At 49.0% G+C, this 20445-nt stretch overlaps 1 protein-coding gene across 8 annotated transcripts in view; it reads right to left on the minus strand.

Moving 5' to 3' along the window:
• Positions 1-20445, minus strand: part of LOC125951230 (complexin) — a 146434-nt gene that overhangs the window by 77889 nt on the left and 48100 nt on the right. For all 8 annotated transcript variants that reach the window (XM_049679909.1, XM_049679912.1, XM_049679911.1 and 5 more), the window contains exon 2: positions 17869-18255. In XM_049679909.1, coding sequence (XP_049535866.1) covers positions 17869-17923 — 55 coding nt within the window. In that variant the 5' untranslated portion in view covers positions 17924-18255. The remainder of the gene's footprint in view (positions 1-17868; positions 18256-20445) is intronic.

Consider the following 20445-nt stretch of genomic DNA (forward strand, 5'->3'; position numbering starts at 1 on the left):
CGTTACATGCAACAAAAGGAAGCACAATCAACGCCCGAAAAATGGTTTCCTTGTCGTCGTCGCCAACGCTGCTGCTGCTGCTGCTGCTGGACCGATTGTCGCCCTCAGCGCCAGTGGCGCAGAAAATAGATCATTATTTATAAGCATTTGTGGGCATTCGTTGAAGCGGAGTTTTTGGGGTAGGAAATAATCGGATTTCCTGTGCCACACACTCACACACACACACGCCGCGTCACACGTGAGCACCGTCAGATGCAATGGTCTCGTTTTTTGACGGATGAGAATGTCCCACCTTATACTCCATTCGAATCTGGGGGACGTTTAGGCGCCGCCACTGCTGCTTAACGGCAACTTCCATCTAATATCCAGTCCTGAGCCTGTTACCAGAGGTCTCAAACAGCCAGCCGGTGGACCAAACACACAAAAAGGGGGGGATAAAAAAGGGGAAGCACGAGAAACGAAACATATAAATACCTTTAGCGGGTTTTCACTGCTCGCACGCACGCATACGCACAGAGCGAAGAGAGGGGGAATTATTACCGAGCTGGAGTCCCCCCCCGGGCGCCATGGGACTTGAATAATTCATCCTTCTTCTCTTTTTTCCGTTTTTTTTTGAAGCAGGGAAAGGAAGGATCCACTGAGCTCCCGGAGCGGATGAAGCAAATTGTAAAATCCTTTCGCCGACGAACAATGCCAATTGTGGTGGCAGCGCTGGTGAGCGGATCGACAGCGCATTAAGGCACACACGAACACCGCACCGTCGTAGCATATAACATACGCACACGCATCACATCGCCGTTGGAAAGTGAAGCAGAGTAACAACAACAAAAAAACACTGCAAAAAAAACCGTCATGGAAAATGCGCGGACAGGGAGAAAAGGTTCATTCATGTGCGTGATGAATTTCCATATTTTTATGGACCACACACACACACACACACACACCTTCACTATCACCGCGCTGGTACGCAGCTGGGGATCACGGTATCCGTGGCACCGTTGCAGGGCCGCTTGGGGGGTTTTCCGTTTGCATGGCTGAAGGATATTTACCCATTTTCCAACCCGGTTTTTATGCATTCCGTCACCGGCTCCGGCACCACGCAAACACACACACACACACACACCACAATGTTTGCCGGCCTCCTTTCCGCAGCACACCAAGCGAACCAACGGAAAAACGAGGAACTCGCGTAAAGGCCACAACGATGCAAAGCATAATGAACGGAAAACATGCCCAAATTATTAACGAGTAGACGGGAAACTCGTTGACTCGCGGCCACACCATACCGAACTCGGTGTCTTTACGATCGACCGAGGACCGCCACAGTAATGCCACGTGGAAATGCTGCCCCTTGGGTGAGGGCGTCCCGCGGCGGCCCTAATCAATCCGCCCTTCGCCCTCACGCAACACAAAATGGCGGGGCATCAAAAAGCGATTTTTCAAACAAAACATTTACAATAATCGTTTCATCATGTTGCGCGCGCGCGCGCGTCGGTTTCCGTTTCCTGTTTTGTTCCTAGGCATCCCCCGGGGGCGCGCATAAAGCTAAAGGAAAACACGGGAATCTCGGACAAAAAAGGATCGGAGAGAGGCGTGTTCCGATGACCGGCCATTAATATCCCCAGAATTTACTGCCCTTTTTGTTGTTGTTGGTGGAGTGCCGTGCCGTGTGGACGCGCGAAGTCAAACAAAGTCCAGCTTCCGGACTGTCATTAATCACGTTCGTGTTTGACAACACTGGCTACGCTGGCTCTCAGGAAGCGCACCCTCGAGGAAGTCATCAAACTCAATGCTTCCCGGGAAGATCTCGCTGCCCCACCCGCTAGAACGAGATGATAAACAGTGCGGTGTGGCCCAGAGTGGCCCCAGGATAAGGCCAAAGCATTAGGCTTTATTCCATCGCTTTTTTTTTTTTGGCGGAGCATTTTTTTTTTCAAACTGAAATCATTCATTCCTCGGCCTATCGAGATCGTAATGCGAGGCCTACTCGATAAGGCTCCCGTCAGGTGGCGGTCATCGTGAGCGGTGCACGTCAACGTTTGTCAACAGAAAGCAAAAATAGAAATAAAAAAAAAACTAAATAAAAATCGTCACATGGACATTCATTTAAATGCGGTTGCGTGGCGGTCGAGGTCGCGGTGGCTATCCATCCGTTTGATGCGGGATTTTTCGTCGGGAGTTTTCCAGGTGAAGAATGCGTTTAATTTAATTTGGTGGTTATCTCTCTCACACTTACTGTTGAGAGTATAACACGCGGGCCTCTCGGAAACCACACCAATCTGACCAATTGCCTCAGATGGCCTTGGAAGCACGTGCAGACCCCGCCCCCCCCCCCCCGTCACAGAACCGGTAGGATGTCCTGCGCTTGAGGAGACAATGTTCTCCGAAACAAAGAACTTGGCACGTTGGCGTTGACGTTTCACTTGGCAACTAGATTGTCGGTGAAGTTTGCCGCTCGAGTAGTTGCCCCTCTTGTGTTTGAAGAAATGATTATGATTTGAATTCCGTGGAACCGACGAAAGACGTTTGACGTTGCGTACGTCTGCTGCACACTGCTTGCTGCGCGGGGGACAGATGAGACCGAAGACATCAGCACCGAAAGCACAAATTGTCAACGAAAATGTGGGCACGGAGTAAGAGAAAAGCTGCAAAATCGGCTCCAACCTCCAACCAGAGATAAATGAAAAACTCGTACTAAAGCCACGCCACGAATTAGCTTATCGCCGATGGTTCGTCGGTAACCCGTGGGGAGGGGCAGTGGACACCACCGACGGGTGGGCTGCGCTGAGTGGTAAAGTGGCCCCCGAGATAAGGGCCGGTTGGCAAAAGGACCGGCGTCCTTTACACACTTTCTTAAACAACGCCATAGCTTCTACCACCACCAGCAGCAGCAGCAGCAGCAGCTACAGCAGAACTTCAAAAGCTGTCAGGACAGTAAGAGACCACCGAGCGCCGGGGATGGTCCTCGCTCTCACCGAAAAATACCCAGAAATATGGCCGAAAACCTCGAGGGTCCCCACCTCCACCAGCGGCCCCGGGATGATATGGAAATAATCATGCTGTCAGCAGCAGCGACAACGGGTGCCAACGGAGCGACCACAAGGATCACGATAAGCGGAATTCTGTGATCTTGGATCACATTTTTACTTTCTATTTTCCCGTTTCATTTCGGTTTCGAGATTATTTTCTTCGTGGTGGAGGCGGAGGACAGACAGAAAGGTCCATCGAGGGTCCTTTTGGACACTTTTCTTTTCTTTTTTCTTTTTGGTTTTTTCGCTATTCTGACGAAAACTGCTTGCTGGCCACCGCCACTTGTCGGTTGCTGTGCAATGCCAGTCAGTCAGTCAGTCTGTGTGCCGGGGGGGGGGCGGTTGGTCTTGGCCCGAACGAAGGACCCTCCGCCTAGCGAATGGTCGTAATGTGGCGAAAGTAAAACAATTGCGCACACGATGCGATTGCAGGCTAGGTGATTTAAACAGTTTACTCTTGGAGTTCGGCGTCAAATTCTTCAGTTGAACCGCAATTCAAGGAGATTCTTTCTAGTTGAGTCGAGTCAGCAAAAGTTTTAAAGACTTTTCTTGACGAGTACAAGTCCGACTTAATTGGTAAGTAGCGTTTATCAACTTTACTGCAAGAGGGTCTAGCTTCCATCTTCTGTAGAATCCTACCAGACTAGAAGCAAAACAATATCAGAATTCTTTGTTGGTATCTTGTAAGCGTTTTAGAATATGGATCAGTTGGATTAGCTTTGGACAACATATTTGCGACGTATACAAAGTCGAAATTATTGGACTAGATTCTTAAACACGCCTTTGTTCGTTTGTCTGCCATGTTTAATTTCAGGAAGTACTGAATGGAAAATACTTCAATGCCTAGATCTCAGAAGCACAGCACATTCGCAATGAAATTTAAATGTTGTCCAGACAAGATGACATGATTTCGAGAAACCACAGGAGGAAATAAATGTTCGAAGAATAGCTTGTTTGCTTTGTGCACGTACTTCAAGTGATTGAAATACAATGGTTAGATTTCAGCGAAAAACGATTCTAATGTTTGATCGAGTTGGGTACACAGCTGCTAAAACCTCTCCGTATCCGTAGGAATGTGATTTCAGACTTCAGATGGGTCTATTACGCTTGGAACATTGTGGAACGATTCTGTTAAATGGGACTGACACTCATTCTCAGTAATTTATAGAGAAAGCAAGGATCCAGATGTTCGTAATGGATATGTATAGACCTTTGCCAATACTCAGAATCTGACAGATTCCAAAATTTTCTTTTCCCAAAATATGCGATCCCTATGACATGAGGCAATCGAATCAAGGATCCCAATATGCCGAGCTGGTTCGTGCAAACATTTAAAATGAATCAATTCCTCCCCCAACCCCTCGTTGCTCGGATCCAATAACAGTCTTGGCTAAGCGCTGGAGCTATTAATGCCAAACAGAGAGCAGAGTGCGCCGCATTATTCGCAGGTTCGTTTCCACCAACTGATCTTAAATCAACAAAGAGCGAAATCGAACTGCAAACATGTGGCAGCTGCCTGGGTTGCAATAAGAGCAACGAGTAACCTTGTCCTGTTTGGTACTATTCTTTCCTAAAACCAACGGGAGGGCAAAGTTTATGCATCCCGTATAGCTCCCGTCGCCCTGTTGGCACACACCAGCATATACACCAGCTATGTGGGCCGCCATGGATAAGCAAAATGTTTCCGGAATTTCATTCAACCCGCTCGGAGGGAATATCTCGATCCGCACACACGTACACACACGCACACATACACAAAAGGCTCGATAGAACGCTGACGTTCCAGCCGGAAAAGGTATTCTCTCCTACATCGGAAGAATGGAAATGGAATTTAATTTTTGTTCTCAGCGGCCTCGCCCTCGCTCTTTCTCTCTCTCTCTCTCTCTCTCTCTCTCTCTCTCTCTCTCTCTCTCGCTCTCTCTCTCTCTCTCTCTCCGTGCCCGCGTTTAAGAAATATTTCCTAACGAGCTAAACCTGTGCAGAATGCTGCTTGGAGCGGGTGTGGGGGTGCATCCCTCTCGGAGCACATGGAATGTGGCATGTCTTAACTTTATGAGCGCCTGGCGGGGATATCAAGGAAAGGAAAGGAAGGGGGCAATGCAATTGAATTAACGGCAAAACAACTCCACGGGGCGCGCGAGCGCGCGCTCGAGCACTTTGGTGGCGCTTCGACATACTTGCTTGCTGGATGGAAGATGGAATTTTTGTCATTCCCTCGCACTCCCACTCTCCACCACGGCTCTCACGGCCATTAGAACCGGAACAGTAGAAGCAGAAGGACAGGGGCTTTTGGTTTTGGTTTCGGTTCGGACACTGCAAACAAAAGGATTACCACGGCGCAGCATCGGCGGCATTTTCATTAAAGCAGCGAAATGGCTTTCACGAGAATCACGTGGACCCCATTGTGTTGACCGATAATGGCGAACAGGCGCGGGCCAGATATGTCACCAGCAGCAGCAGCATCGTCCAGGAGGTAGTGGCCACAAGGTTCGAAAGAAAGAGTTTTTTTTTCTTGATCGTCATTGATCGCCGCTTCCCTCAAGTTTTTGAATCATTTCACGATTTCGCAGTTATGTCGGTTACCATTCTCGTGTCGTACACGTTTTCAATTACTGTTACCAACATTCAATTGTATGTATTAACTCATCGTTGTAAGGGAGTGGTGGTTGTGCGCTGCTGTCGCTAGGCTTTTAACGGGAACACGGGAAATCGATTAAAAGAAACACCTCCAGGTACGATCCTCCCTCCCTTGGTGAGGAACGCATTTATGCTCTCGCCCTGTCCCCCGTGTCTCTGTGTGCTATGCCGTGTGCTGTCCCTCGGAGAGTTATGGTTCCCGAGGGTTTCCGCGCCAGTTAAAAATCAACCTGTATCCTTTTATCCTCACTGGAGCACAGGTGTGTATGTGTGTGTGTATGTATGTGTGTGTATGGCGGAAGCACAAACGGCGCTAGCGAGAGGGACGTTTGGTGGTGGTGTTGAAGGTCATAAATATTCTGGGACGCGCTCACGTGACACAGGGGCTGGCTGGTTGCTGAGGTTACTGGCACCACAAGCCAGTGCCATCCTCGAAACACACACACACATGCGCGAACACGGACACGACATAGATATCGTAACCAAGCGGGGCGAAACAGTTGAACTCGTGACGTGGAGATTAGCTTTCACGGAGAGTGTCGGGAGTCGACACCGAGAGTAGAGTCGATGGCGCAGTGCCGCTGCCACCACCACTGTCGACGTTGCCGTTGCCGTCGGTCGATTGGCCAACATTTGGAATTGATTTCCGGTACCGTTAAAGCCATTAATCTTGCCACGCTGCGCTGCTGGTGGTGATGGTAGTAGCGGTGGTGGATTGGTGTGATGGTGAAGCTGCAACCAGCTGGCGACCGGGCACGGCCGTGGTTGGTGCAGGGTGGATTTCATTTCATGACACGGCGCCACGGCCATGTAATGAGGTAATTTATGACTGATTATGCCGTGGTGTTTGTGTGCAGTCCAAATTGCACGAGCATAAGTTATGCGTTTTTGGGGCCTTTTTTAATGTGGAGTCAGTATAATAAAAGCGAAGAATTATGTCGGGGCACCCTAGGGCGTGCATATGGGAGTAGCAAAGGTCCAAACAAAAGCAGTTTATTGTTCTAAATGGGATAAAAGCCCCAAAATAGACGATTCGCAACCGCGGTCTGGGTCAGTGAGTAATAAACGCAGCAATATTGAAGGTCTAGGTCAGACCCAATACATGATAATCGCGAGAGCTATTGCTATGTTTCGTGTATGTTTGAATACCAGCGAGGCCAGAGCGAGACAACGGAATTTATACGAAAATAGGAATTTCTAATAATGCTTCCGAATGAATGTTTATTTATTTTGTCGCAAATATACCATTTTAAAGTCAAATGGCGTCACTCTCAATACTCACTACAGTTAATACAGTAATGAGTTAACTGTCTTCTTGTAATCTTCTAGTTGTCTTGTAATATGTATCTTCCAACATCCTCCGTAAATCCTGGTTGTTTTACAAGAAAAAAATTTCTAAAATTTCGACATTCAGGATCGAGAAAAACAAGGAAAAAATTCCCAAGCCGGGAAAGTTTGCCTTCCAACCTGCGCAATCCCGATTCGCCATTCCATTAGTTAGATGAAAATTGGCGAAACGTCCACAGAGGAATCCCTGGAATCGCTGGACAACCTGGCATTTCGGAACTAACAACTAACGAACGTAACAGCCGGCAAAACACATGACAGGACCGATGGAAGCGTGCAGCAACCGCCGGTGAGAAGCAACCCACATGGTCCGTAAAGTTCCACCCAGTTCGTCCGCCGTGTACGCCCGGAGGGGGCGCACAGGAAAGCGCGGAAAATGGAAAACTTTCCCAAAACAAATCCCTCCACCTTCAAATGGCAAAGTTCACGCCGATCACACCGATTTTTGGGTTCCTTTTTTTTCCAGTGCCAAGGCAAATGGGCAACCCAAAAACGCACTCAAAAAGGGACACAAAAAGCAACACACACACACACACAGACAGGCACACAGACGGACACGGGTGCAGGCACAAAAAAAGACGAAGAGAAAACAAAGAAACGGAACAAATAATTTGCCAAGTGAAAAAGGTGAAACATTAAGTAACGGAAATCAAGTGCCAAATTGATAAAAAGTCTCGTTCCTCGGTTTCGGATTCCTTTCCGCTGGTTCCTCTACCATTGCCATGCTCTCGGGGCCTCTTTCGGGGAATTAAGATCGGCACTTCCACTCGGCAGCCGAGGGTCGAAAAGTTCCAAGAATTCCACCACCCCGGAGGCTTTTGCGAAGGACGTTGGGCCGAGGGTTTCGTCAGGATCGTGAGGATCCGGGGATCCCCAGCCGCTAGACAAAGAGCCACATTGGTGACCAAATGAACATGATGGTTTCCAGCAGCACCAATACTGAGCGAGCCGGTCGGTCGATTTCCCGGGGTAATCCGGAGGGTTTGAAGCCATCCCATCCCATCCCAGCGCGTCCTACTGTGCACCGAAATGGCAAACGATAGTCAAGGGTGGCCTTTGGTGACGCCTTTTGGGGATGAGGACGGATCCCCAACGGTGCTTTCCATCAAATCGAAGGACTCTTCTAACGGGGGGGGGGGGGGGGGGGGGGGGATGTAGATTCCCGGGGTTCCGGGTAAGTCGGGTCGAGCAGTCCTTCAGTTAATGTGCGAACCCGGGGACTATCGGCTCTCCCCGTCCTCGTCCTCGTCCACGTCCTCGACCTCAGTAGCAGCAGGTGGTCTCGTACGGGGTTTCGACTTTGACGAATTTGCCACAATCGAACGGACCTTCAAAGCGATTGACCATTGACCGTGCCCTGTTCGGGCTAACGAACCAACTGGCCAACAGTTCGTCTCAACCACCCCGGCCACGGCAAGGCACCAAGGAGCCGAAAAACACCGTTCCCGTAGACGAAAGGCCAACTAAATTAGAATGAAGCTTTTTACTTTTTGTAACCTTTTTTCTGCGAACCAGCACCAGGCACTTCCGGTGCTTTTCCGGAATTGGGAAAGGGGAACGTAAGATGCCGTGCAGCGAATGGGGCCAAGGAGTTGCGCCTACCGGTGTTTCTGCCGCTTGCGGAATGGCGATGCGGAAACTCAGCACTCCGGTCAGCAAACCAAAAGCATTGCTTTCGCAATTAATGTCACGGCGAGAACCTTTTTTTTGTCTTCACTTGGTGCTGGATCCACAAATAAGTGGAACCCGCCTGCCGGGCATCTGCCGGTGTCTATGGCCCCGGTGCCACCTTCACTTCCTCCCTTCCTTTCTCTAGGAATCGGGCGCCAAGAAAAGGTGATATTTAATTAGACGTTTCATTTTAATTTTCTCCGTCGCCAGCAAACGGTCAACATGCGCGCCATCTTCATCGGTAGTGGTGGTGGCAGTGGCAGTGGTGATGCTGGTGGCCATAAAACCAACCGGATGGAGGTTCACACCTTTTTCGCACCGAGAAAGTTAAACAACGGCTGATGGCCGGCGCCGGTCCCCGGTAAGATGGTGGCCGGAGAAAAATCCCACCCAGCACACGAGCCAAGCCAGGGCACTTCGGGCTTTGTGTTCTTTCTTGTTGGCCACCAAGGCACAGCAGGCGCAGTCATTGTCACAAGACGAAAAATCGGATGGACATGCGGCGCGAAACTTGGGAGGAAAAATAAAGGGAATAGGGAAATCCAGCAAACTCTTTCATTTGGCGTACTTTTCACTTCCTTCGGAGCAACGGCTTCCGGCCACCACCTGCAGCAGCAGCAGCAGCAGCAACAGCGGAAAAAGACGAGGAGTTCATGGGACCGGACATGTCCGGGAGGCATTCAAGTCGAAGATAATTGGAGCCCACGTGAAACGTGCGGGTCATTCTTGTAATTTTTAATTATATTCTCTTGTGTCTTGCGGTGGCGCAGCTCTCCCTTCCGTGGCCCTTTTTGCAGAACACTGAACAAGGCAGCTTTGACGACGACGACGACGTGGCAAGCTACGTTCTTCGTCTTCCGTAGCGACAGCACAGCAAATTGTTCGCTTGAAGTCATCGCCAGCGCGCCGATTTCGCAGATGATAAATGATCCAAGCAGCCCCGGCAGCAGTGAGCAGTGCAGCGGCTGCAAGGGAACCGAAGGGTTTTACCGATGGTAATTGTCTTAAGAAAACATCCAAAAAGGAAGCCAGTTTTTTTTTGTCTAACGGCCAACCAACAACTTGTAACTCACTCTCGGCGAATCAACAACGCAACGCAACCAACCCGGGAGGTCAGTATTAACAATCATTAACGATCATGCTTCAGCGTCTTCTCTTCGTGCGCGTTTGTGTGGCTGTGTGTGTGTGTCGTGGGATTTTTTTTGGCATGACAAACAACGCCACAAAAAAAGAGGAAAGGAAGAATCAGCGTTGTTAATCAAATAATTTTTACTTAATCTACAGTCGCGAAATCGACCGAAATTGGCTGCGCGAGCGGCCGCGACGGGCATTCCCCGGACGTTGATGAATAGCTCCAGACAGATGAGCAAACAACACACTAGAGTCTGGGCCTGCCCTGGGGTTTAACGGCAACCGGTCGGATCATGATGATTATTTTCTTACGTCTGTCTACTCTCGACGTAGATCCGGGGCGATCAAAATAAATACCTCACACACCACACGGTCACCCCGTCAGTGACAGGCGTGAGAGATAAGATCGGGCCGCAGCATGACGACTACCGAAGATGACAATGACGACGACGGTGACGGTGACGGTGAACCATAGCCTACTCGATCCCATTGAGTCAGGTCAAGTAGTGTACTCGTATGGAGTGATGGAGGTAAGTTGATGGACACCATCGTCATCATCATCATCATCATCATCATCATCATCATCACCATCCGTGAACACCTTCACCTTCGACGGTTACACCGGTCCAAGTCGGTTCTGCTATCGGTTCCAGCGAATCAACCAACTCATCCACCCAGTCCCACCACCACCTCCAGTGCACCTTTTTGGGGCGACAGAAACAACAACCACATCAACAACACAAAATGAAAACAAAACACAACACAGTTATGAAGAATGGATAGTAATTTTGAGCATATCAGCGCGCAAAAAAAAATGGAGAAAAAAATCGGTTGATCAGTCAAGAATGATGTAGCGTCCAGCGGCGGGGGTAGGTGGTGGATTTTTCGATTCGTCACGTTGCTTGATTGATCTGCAGCGCGCTCTCCCGCACTAAACAATTCATTAACAACCTGAGCAAACACTGTCTGCGAACGGACGGGCGGCCAAGAATTGATCCGTATCAGCGAAGCTCTTAAATTGCTCCAGGGTAGCTGCGCTGTTTGACGTGATCTCGAGGCAAGTGTTTACCTTGGTATGAGGTGCGCGACAGCACCAGAGGGACCTCCGATGTCGATCTCAACAGACGACGGCGTGAATGTGATCTCAATAGTTGGAGCAGAACCTTGACGTCTAATGTAAAGCGCCGGGCAGGGCCATATTGACGTCAGTTTGTCTGAGTTCTATGCCGTATCCTGGATGCTGACTGGTTGTCTGGCTGGCTGGTTACTCCAAACCAGGTTTGTTGGTACTCGGTACCTGCTGCTGTCGGCGAGCCGGATGTGATCCCCCTTGGGTGAAGTAATCGGATTTGCAAATCAATTTTGCACAGAGTTATGATTGCTCGACTCGACGGCCCACCGTGACTGCCATCGCTATTGTTGGCTTGGTAGAATTCCGCTGAAGCGACACAATGAACCCTTGGCCTCGCCCTTTCCAAACGGGACCCGGGAGTCGTCGACACACCGTAACCGTCACTTCTTCTACAGCTTTTGGTTCGTGCTGCTGCTGCTGCTGCTCCTCAGCGAGGAAGCGATTGTCAGAAGGATGTCGGGAGCTCTTACCTTCATCTATCAGCACGGCAAACACTCCCGAGGGAGCGATAGCGAGCCTACAGTACGTGTGCGTGTGTTTAAAGAGGCCACGTAACCCAACACTCCCTTCTCCAAGAATACGACGTAGGTTCTCAAGTTTAAGTAGAAATGAAAGCCGGAATGCCCTACCTCGAGAGAGCGCTGTTGCCCATTCCGTGGCCCCATATCCTTGTGATAGCAGCGGGTTCGGATTGGATTTTCCGCCATTCAGTCGACTTGGTTGTTGTTTGAGGATCCTTTGGAATAGGAGTAACTGCCGCAGCAGCAGCAGCCAACTCTGGCATTGGTGCCCCAGTGAGCGGGAGTTTTGTGTGGCAATATGTTACCTGGGAAATGAGTACCGCGCCAGCACCATCGCTACTACTACCTCTGCTACTACGCTACGCTAGGCCATTGTGCTCCCGTAGTCTTTTGTAAATAAATAAATTCTCGTAGAAACGAGTCGACGACGTCAGGGAGTACGATGCTATTTTCATGCTCCACCTGTTTATTGCTGCTGCTGCTGTTGTTGTTGTTGTTGTTGTTGCTGTGTTCCCTCGAGGCGCGTTCACTGCGTTCACCTCGTCGCAATCTCACATCCTTAAGCAGACGTAACCGTAGCTGTGCGATCGCTTCTCGTGCGAAACGGGTTGGATAGCTGCTGCTGTCGTCGGTGTGTTTATTTTATCTTTGTATGTGTGCGCGCGAGCGCAAGCGTGTGTTTGCTTGTGGGGCAGATAAAAGTATAATGTACTCACCATGCTCTGGCTTCGTTCCCTAGCCGAGGATCGCCAAGGTAACGCCGCGCGTAAAGAGCCAACATGGCGGACGACACATTTCTTATGCTTCAACCTCGCAAACTAATGATGCTGGGGCACACTAATGAGTGTAGCATAAATTTAATGCAACGCTTTCTGCGATCCTTCCCCGCTCCCTCCCTTCTCTGCTGACGTTTGGGACGTGCTGCTCGCTCGTTGTTGTTTGGGAACCGAAGGAGCAGCATATGAAGCAGTGTTTTGTGCTAATAAATAAATAGACAGCCGCCCATCCGGCCACCTGTGCGACCGTCGGTCCGTCGCTTTGTCGCAAACGGAAATGGAAACTTGGCCAAGCTAGAACCCCGGGTGCCGGTGGAGCTTTTCTCACCCATCCAGGAGTACTGAAGGTGTGAATCGAATGGCTCGCGGCAATGCGCCGTTCGCTTCAACGATGGAAGAATTTTAATTACAATTACAGCATAGCGTTCTTGTGGCAGTGCTATGCTGTGCGCCAGCAAGTGCTCCACGAAAGTGCCACGAGTGAACATTCCGTGCGAATGTCAAACGAGCTGGTTTATTTGAAAAGCGCCACTACGAGGACATACTAAAGAGAAGAGAAGAGGCCGGCTTGGCAGTGCATACTGTTGTAATCATTACGATGCCAGCGAACCCATACTCGAGGAGCACTGGAATGGAAATAGGCGCCTCTACACAGGGCCGAGCGTCCCACGATTTCCATTTGACGCACAGCAAGACGTGACGTTTGTGCTCGGTCGGCGCACTCCCGTGTGTGGATGTGTGCCTGTGTGCCCGAGTGTCAGGAGTAGCGCCAAGTAGGTCAAGGAGCGAGTGAAAGATTTGTGACCTCCACCACCGCCGCCGGTGCGCCCTTGCCGCAAGACGAAAGGAACTTGAAATGCTTTCCCGGCTAATACATTAGCGACGCCATTGAAAGCGCCTGCGAGCCTCTTCCCTTATGCGCTGCATTCCTGGTAGTGGCGTCTTTTGGATGAGGATTAATGCACCACACGGTGGGGGGCGGGTAAGAGTGAGTGAGTGAGAAGAATGAGTTTTAAAACAATGGATGGTCTCTGCCTCCTCCTCGGCCCTGGTGTGCTGGCGATGCTTTCTCGCGATCATTACCAAAGGGATGAAGGGGTTGAAGGATAAAGTTTTGAGATTTTTCCAACCAACTCTACGCCATTTTCCATTTTACTCTCTCTCTCTCTCTCTCTCTCTCACACACACACACACACACACACACACACACACACACACACACACACACACACACACACACACACACAATCTCAATAGGCATCCAATGCTTGCGACTCGCAGCATCTATCAAGGAAAAACAAAGAACATCTAGCGAGTGCATTCCGTGAAGCTGCAAAGGAGTGCACTACCCCCGGTAGAGGACGGCATGCATGTGTCAGGTGGTGCAGTTTTCGGGGTTATGCAAAACCTTTCTACTGGCACGAGATGGTAATATTTTCCAATCAAATCTACCTGGTCGTAACTTTGCCATGAGCTGCTGCTACTGTTACAACCTCGAGGCTCATAGCACACAAGGGCAGGTTTGAGAAAGCTTTTTAGTAAAAAAAAAAAAAAAAGGGAATGGTAATGCAGCAACCAGCAACCCTGGGTATCCAAGCAACCGTAGACATTGTGCGTCGAACAAGGATATCCCTGAACATCGTAAACAGAAGCAAGGTGAGGTGCAACATGATCCTAAGTAAACATTGGATCCTTGTAAGTAATGCCATGTCATCCGTGACACGGCTTATCGACCGGAAAGCCAAATCCGAGTCCATGTGGAGGCCTTTTTATAGTGATCCTGTTGACGAAAGAATCCAAATCGTCGTCGTCGGTGTCGTAAACATTTACCTAGCCTGCATAGACTGCGCTGTGTTCATTCTACGAGTATTTCGCGAGAATGCTCGTCGCAAAGGGGGGAAACTCGAACAAACCAAAGCATAATTGTGTTGCAGCATGAAAATCAAATAAATATCCCCGGGCTCACTGCACCTGATGCAGCGCACTCCCAGCGCTGCCCGGTGTTCTGTGTGAAACAAATCGTGATTTAACTCACTTGTTTCTGTTCGACTTGTTTCTCACTTGGCTTTTTTTTTCATTGTTTTTTATCTTTCGCTTTGCATCCACTATGCTGCCAAACCCGCCGAGCCCTAGACTGCGGCTGGCCTCAGTCCTCAGCCACTTGGTGGTGGTGCGCGGCCACCAGAAACGATTGAGCTCGATCCGCTTTAATGAAGTTTTCTCGGTAGCCCGGCAATCCGCGGTCCGATCCCTGCGTTGCGTTGCTGTGGCGATTTCGGAATACCGACATACCGGAAGGTCGGAAGCACGGGCTGGCCGGCTGCCAGTAGCTCACGCTGATCATTCTCGAGGCCGGTTTGACCCCCGACGCGTTGCGGTTTTGCAAAAAAGATAGAACCGTTCGCCAAAAGCCGCGGGACGAAGGCGCTGGACGTGACTGAATTAAGATTTCGGTGCAGATTCTTCTTTCGATACTGTTCCGGTGTTGCTTTCACACTTCACTCCTGTCCTTCCTTTACGCTTTCCCTGCTCTCACTGTCCTTCTTCGGTTCGTTTAGTTGGCGTGGATTAATTTTTCGTTTCACGCGCCAATCAGCTCGCGGGCAGTTTCTTCTGTTCTACGTGCAATTGGATCGCCGAGGGCGGTAAAATGGCCTTTTAACGCTTGAACGGCATAAAGGATCGTCCAAGTAGCAGTTTGGCATTCGCAAGCAGAACGAAACAGGAGAATTTTGCTGCAGTGGAAATGAAAGGGGCAGCAAAACCGAAACGAAACTTTAACCAAATGTTGATGGTGCAATTTGCTAGTGAACTGCAGCGCAAGATCAGCTCAAAACTAACCATAAACTACATCATTGCATGCCGCTACACGGTGAACGCTTTGCACACAAAGAGCTGCTGTTGCTGCTGCTGCTGCTGCTGCTGCTGCTGCTGTCGCTTCTGCAAACACGTTAGCGTTTAATCAAACTTTTCATATTGAAACCAACGACCGTTCACACGCTCGCTTCAATTACATTCTGCAGTTCATCACTGTCATGTAGCGAGCACTAACCTAACCCCTTGGCCGTAGGTGCATCGGAGCAAACATTGTTCGCACGGTCCAATGTTGGACATCAAACTTTGCTCTCCGGCAATGTTCTAAATGCAATGTGCAACTACTAGTTCTACAAGAGCCATTATGGAAATGCACAAAAAAGCGAACGAGAGAAAACCACTGGCCACTACCAGCAGCAGCAGCAGCAGCACCATCATAGTCATGCCATCATTCACTAACTTTCCAGCGCTCGGTTTATGCTGTAAAATGCGACCTCCAGCGGACTTTCGGGATTAGAATCAACTGTAGCCAGTGGACAGTACGGACTAGCATTTAATGCATATCTTATACGGATCAGCACCGTTCGTTGTTAGCTTTTTTTTAATCCCTCAGTGCCAGTCGGATGTCCGTCTGTTATCCTGGTGCACACGGCACATAAACATGTGTATCTGCTGGCATTCACATTGTATAGAGAGATGCAAATGTGCTCGCTATGTTTAATTGGTTTAACGCACTCTAGACTAGAATGAATGCTCGCGGCAACACACTATCTATTGATTACTAATAGGGGAAGAAAAAAAAACCCTTGATGCTTGCAGTGGAAATTCAATTGATTTCGAATTCATCGAACATTATGTGTTGCAGCAATTCTGGAAAGCATAAAAAAAATGTGGCGGCCACGAATTCAGTGGATTTTCGAGCATGCTGCTGTTGTCATTGACATTGAGCTTCGCACAATAGAAACTCAGCTCTCATTATTTTACTACCAAACCGGTTCCGTGCTTTTTTTTCTTCCATTTTGAACAAGCGACCACACCAAATGAAAAACGAAATCTATCCTGTCGACCTGGTTTTCCACAACCCCAAGGGAGGGGAGAGGACGAATATACTGAACTCGGCCACAGTTCACAGTAAACTTTGAAGAGCATGCATATGAAGTGCATCCTGAGCCCGAGCTTAATATTGGATTACAGCACCGCGCGCCCAAACACTATCGCTTGTGTGTATGTGTGTGACGGAAAGTTTGAATTACTCATTCGTTCAGTGGAACGTTTGTGGTGGCACACGAGAGAAAGCGAGCAAACGGGCGTACCATGTTCCGGTTTCCGGGATCCAACCCGGATGCTGCCATGTCCTCTACATTTCCTTTGTTGCAGTCAGCAGCAAAGTTTGTGGCAACAAAAAGCGCTGCTTGGTTGTTCGATATAGTTTTTTGGACGAGTTTTCATTCAGCACATACAGGGATACGGACACATTGAGCGGATTTCAAGTTTCAGCGAGTTTGGTGATAATAGTTTATGTAGCACAACTGATGTCGTTCGGTTCTTTACTTTTCAAGGGCTTGGGGTGTTGTTTGTGAAACAGTGAAACATATTCGTAGCGTCGATGGAGAGTGCGATTAACGAGATTAGATCACGATCCTGACGGATTGTCTGGGCTTGCTGTGGTCTAAACAATTAACATGGTCACTTCGGGAATTAAATCGCTATTTTCCACAGGAGCGTCACCACTAAGCCACAACACACAGACCCGGAATGTTAACGGGGTGTGTCTATATATATATGTGTGTGTGTGTGTGTGTGTGTTCTCCGGGAGCAAAATGCCGGAATGCCACATTCCATCACGTATCGATGCCGGGTGCCGAGGATTCCCAATTCCCGTCAATCGAGTCGTCGAAGTCGATCGAACATTCCTCGGTTCTGCTCTGCTCGAGAACACACACACACACACGAACCGTGCCGCGTTAAATGTTCGTGTTTTTGGACCAAAATTCCAGCAGCGGAGCCATGGACGAAAGGTTCACCGAAGCAGGCGACGTTTTGGGTTTAATTGGAGAATAATGGATTGCCCGGCGATGATGACCCCCGGTCATGCTGCTGTTGTGAAGTGACGCCATTTTGTGTACGCCGTATGGTAGCGGTCCCGTTGGACACCAGAATTCCTCGAGACCCAAAAAAGGATGAGTGTGTGGGCGTGTGTGTCATCCGAGTATCGAACATAACCAGCCTGGATGCAGCTGAAGGGAAATCCTCGCCAATAAAAAAGAAACGAACCCCAAAATAGAATAAGAAGAACGGAACGGAATGGAAATGCAAAACGATCGCAACGCGGAAGCAGCCGCAGCAGCAGCAGCAGCCGAAGCACCTGCACCTGCCAGGCACGCCCGGAAACCGAATTATGAATAATTTATGAGACCATTATTTACGATGATTTATGCTGCACATATTGCTGCCGCTGCGACCAATGCGCAAAATGAGATTCTAATGACAGAAGACGCGCACGGTACGGAGACGGCACATGGGTTCTACCCCCTCGGTTGCCTCCCTTCGCACGAGGATCGTTTTTTTGCGCAGCTTCCAACCCTACATTCTCTATACCAGCGTCACCATCATCATCGTCATCGTCACAACAACAGTACCGCGTAAAAGGAATGTAAAACATTTCCGACCAACCTGACCGACGAAACCTGACCGGCCCACCATGCACACCTACAGAGCAGCAGAATCCACATCCAGATGAAAATGGATGTCGACTGTTGTTGGTTGGTGGGCAGCAGCGCTCGGGAAAAAGAGATCAGCGCTTCACTTACCTTTGACGGCGTTCAGCTTGTTGCCGACCATCTGCTTAGCGACGAATGCGGCCATTTTGCTGCGTTGTTCTCGTCGGGTTCGGGGGTGTGCTTGCTAAAACTCTGCTGTGGTTGCTGCTGCTTCCGCACTGATACCACTCACTCGCAATCGGAAACGAAACGGTGAAAGAGTTTTTTCGGTTTGTTGTTTTGGTTCGGTTTGTAACTGAAGCGAATGTTTTCACTTCACGTTGGCCGTCGGTTCGTTTTAAGCCTTAAGTCAAGGACGCGCACTAGCTTCACTCACTTGCTCACTTGGTTTCACACCTCACGTACGAACGCACAGCCTTCTATGTGTGTGTCGAGAATGGAGATAGTGGCGTTTCTTTAACAAACATGTAACAGTATCTGCAGGGAAGAGACAAAGAAAGCAAAGAACATATTTTTCGATTATGGTTCTCGATTGCACCAGCTCGTTTGTTTGATCATATTCCGTCCCCACCAGGGAGAGGCTAACATGCCGCTTATGTTCACGAAAGCCGATGAAATAGCTCGTCATCAATCGAGCTGACGAGTCGTCATCAAAAGTCTTGCCAAACATTGGAAAGGAATAAACAACGAAACGAAGCGGCAAAAGCGAAGTCGAAAGTTTTGGTTCGCCCATGCCGTCCAAACTTGGCCACTCCCACAACCGGTGGATCCGGATCCTGGCTGCACAAGTGCGCGAAATGTGGCCGGAAAAACCACTGGCAAAAAAGATTGTTCACGAAATCGTCGGACTGGTTCGTCCAAAAGTTGCGCTCGATGCGCTTCTCGCTGTCATCGGTTCGGTCGGGGGTGGTGGGCGAGAGTCGAAACACTTCGCGTGCCGCATGTTTCGAGAAATTTTCCCTTTTGTTTGTTGGTCTTCCCCACACACCCGCCAACTCCGTCCTTTTTTCCAGTGCTTTTCTTTTCTTATCTCGCTCTCACTGGATGGCCCACAAAAATTGAGGAAAACAATATTCTCCTGGCACATGGATAAGGGTACATTGTGCAATGTTTGGCAATAGCGAGGAAAAGGAATAAGGAAAATGAAGTGTTGTCGCAGGTCCTCGTCGCTCTTCGCTCCACGAGCCCGAGAGCCCCGTGTTTCGGAGTGATCACTCATCAAGAGTGATTTTTCGGACGGATTCTGGTCTGTTTTTGTTCCAGGAGAACTTTCCCGGGAAGGACCCTGGACTGTCCTCAAACTGTTTGCCGTCTCTCGCTTTTTATCGATTTCTCTCTCGCTCTGTCTGCGCTTGTGGTTGTGGTTGTTGTTGTTGCTGTCGTGCTGCTGGTGCTGTTTTGCTTGCTGACTGTGCTGTGCTGTACGCGAAGTTGTATTTATGTGCGGCACTGAACGCTGCATCCCTTCTCCTATCGGCATCCGGCTATGCTCCACACTCCACGGATCGCAGATTAACACACTCTCCGGGACTGGCCAATCTGCAAAGAGAGAGAAAGAAAAAAAGAAAACAGAACAAACGAGAGAAGAAAACTTTAGTTTGTTATGCTGTGATCTGATCCGGTGAATTGTTTTCAAAAATTCATGACGTACAGCAGAAGAGAGAGGAAAAGGAGAGATTGAAGTACACAATGGATGGATACTGCTGCCGGTGCTGCCAGGGATGGTGGATATCGGAATTTTAAAATTGTTTGAAAATTGTTTTCAACTTCCAGACCTGTGCTCGTGTTCGTGTTCGCTTGCTGCCAGGCAGCCAGGCAGCCGGCAATGCAACGGGATCCACACAATGTTTGCTCTGCCGGGTGCGGCCAACATATTTCTCAAATTGAAATGAAATTTGACGTAGCCGAAGCGAAGAACATCATGTCGTTAGTAATGCAATGGGACTCATACATGCGCTGTGGCAGCCCGATGACATTGCACGATAACGAAACGAAGGAATCGTTCATTCCGGTGTACTGCACGGGATATTCTATGTTCTAAATGTTTCAAGAATGGAATTCACTCAGACGTAAAGCGACTTACAACCCACATTTGTCTAATGACATTTGAACTTAGTAACATATCTGAATCTGCTTTAATTGATTTACTGTGTTTCGTTTGATCGTTAAACGTTGAAAAGCAAAATGGATTGTATTGAGAAATGCTTGCTCTTCATTCCAGTTTAAACTAATAACAGAAATTACAACATTTCACCCTCGTTACTACGATTACGAAAATGTGCAAGCATGAGCCGAACACCATTGCCTATTTGGATTGCAATACACCAAAGAGAGCTTAATAACCGAAGGCCAAACGATATTTTATATCGTCCAATGGCTTATTCGTGGTCATAGTCTGGCAGCATGTAAGCAACACTTCAGTGAGTTCATGTTGCAAATAATACTCGTGAGAAATACCGCAAAAGCTCTCGGAAAGCTAGCCATCACTGGCAAACTACAGATCCGTCCCATGTCCCCTCATTGCTCATTGCGCATTAACTAAAATGGCCTTCGGTGAGGACCTTCAAAAATACTGAGACACAGACTCTAGTGACGTTCGCCCTACTAAGGCACATCACATTGCGAGCGGTCGCTTCTTCCTTTTTCGTCTATTCCACCGAAAGCATT

The sequence above is a fragment of the Anopheles darlingi genome, chromosome 2, assembly GCF_943734745.1.
Source record: "Anopheles darlingi chromosome 2, idAnoDarlMG_H_01, whole genome shotgun sequence".
NCBI lineage: Eukaryota > Metazoa > Arthropoda > Insecta > Diptera > Culicidae > Anopheles > Anopheles darlingi.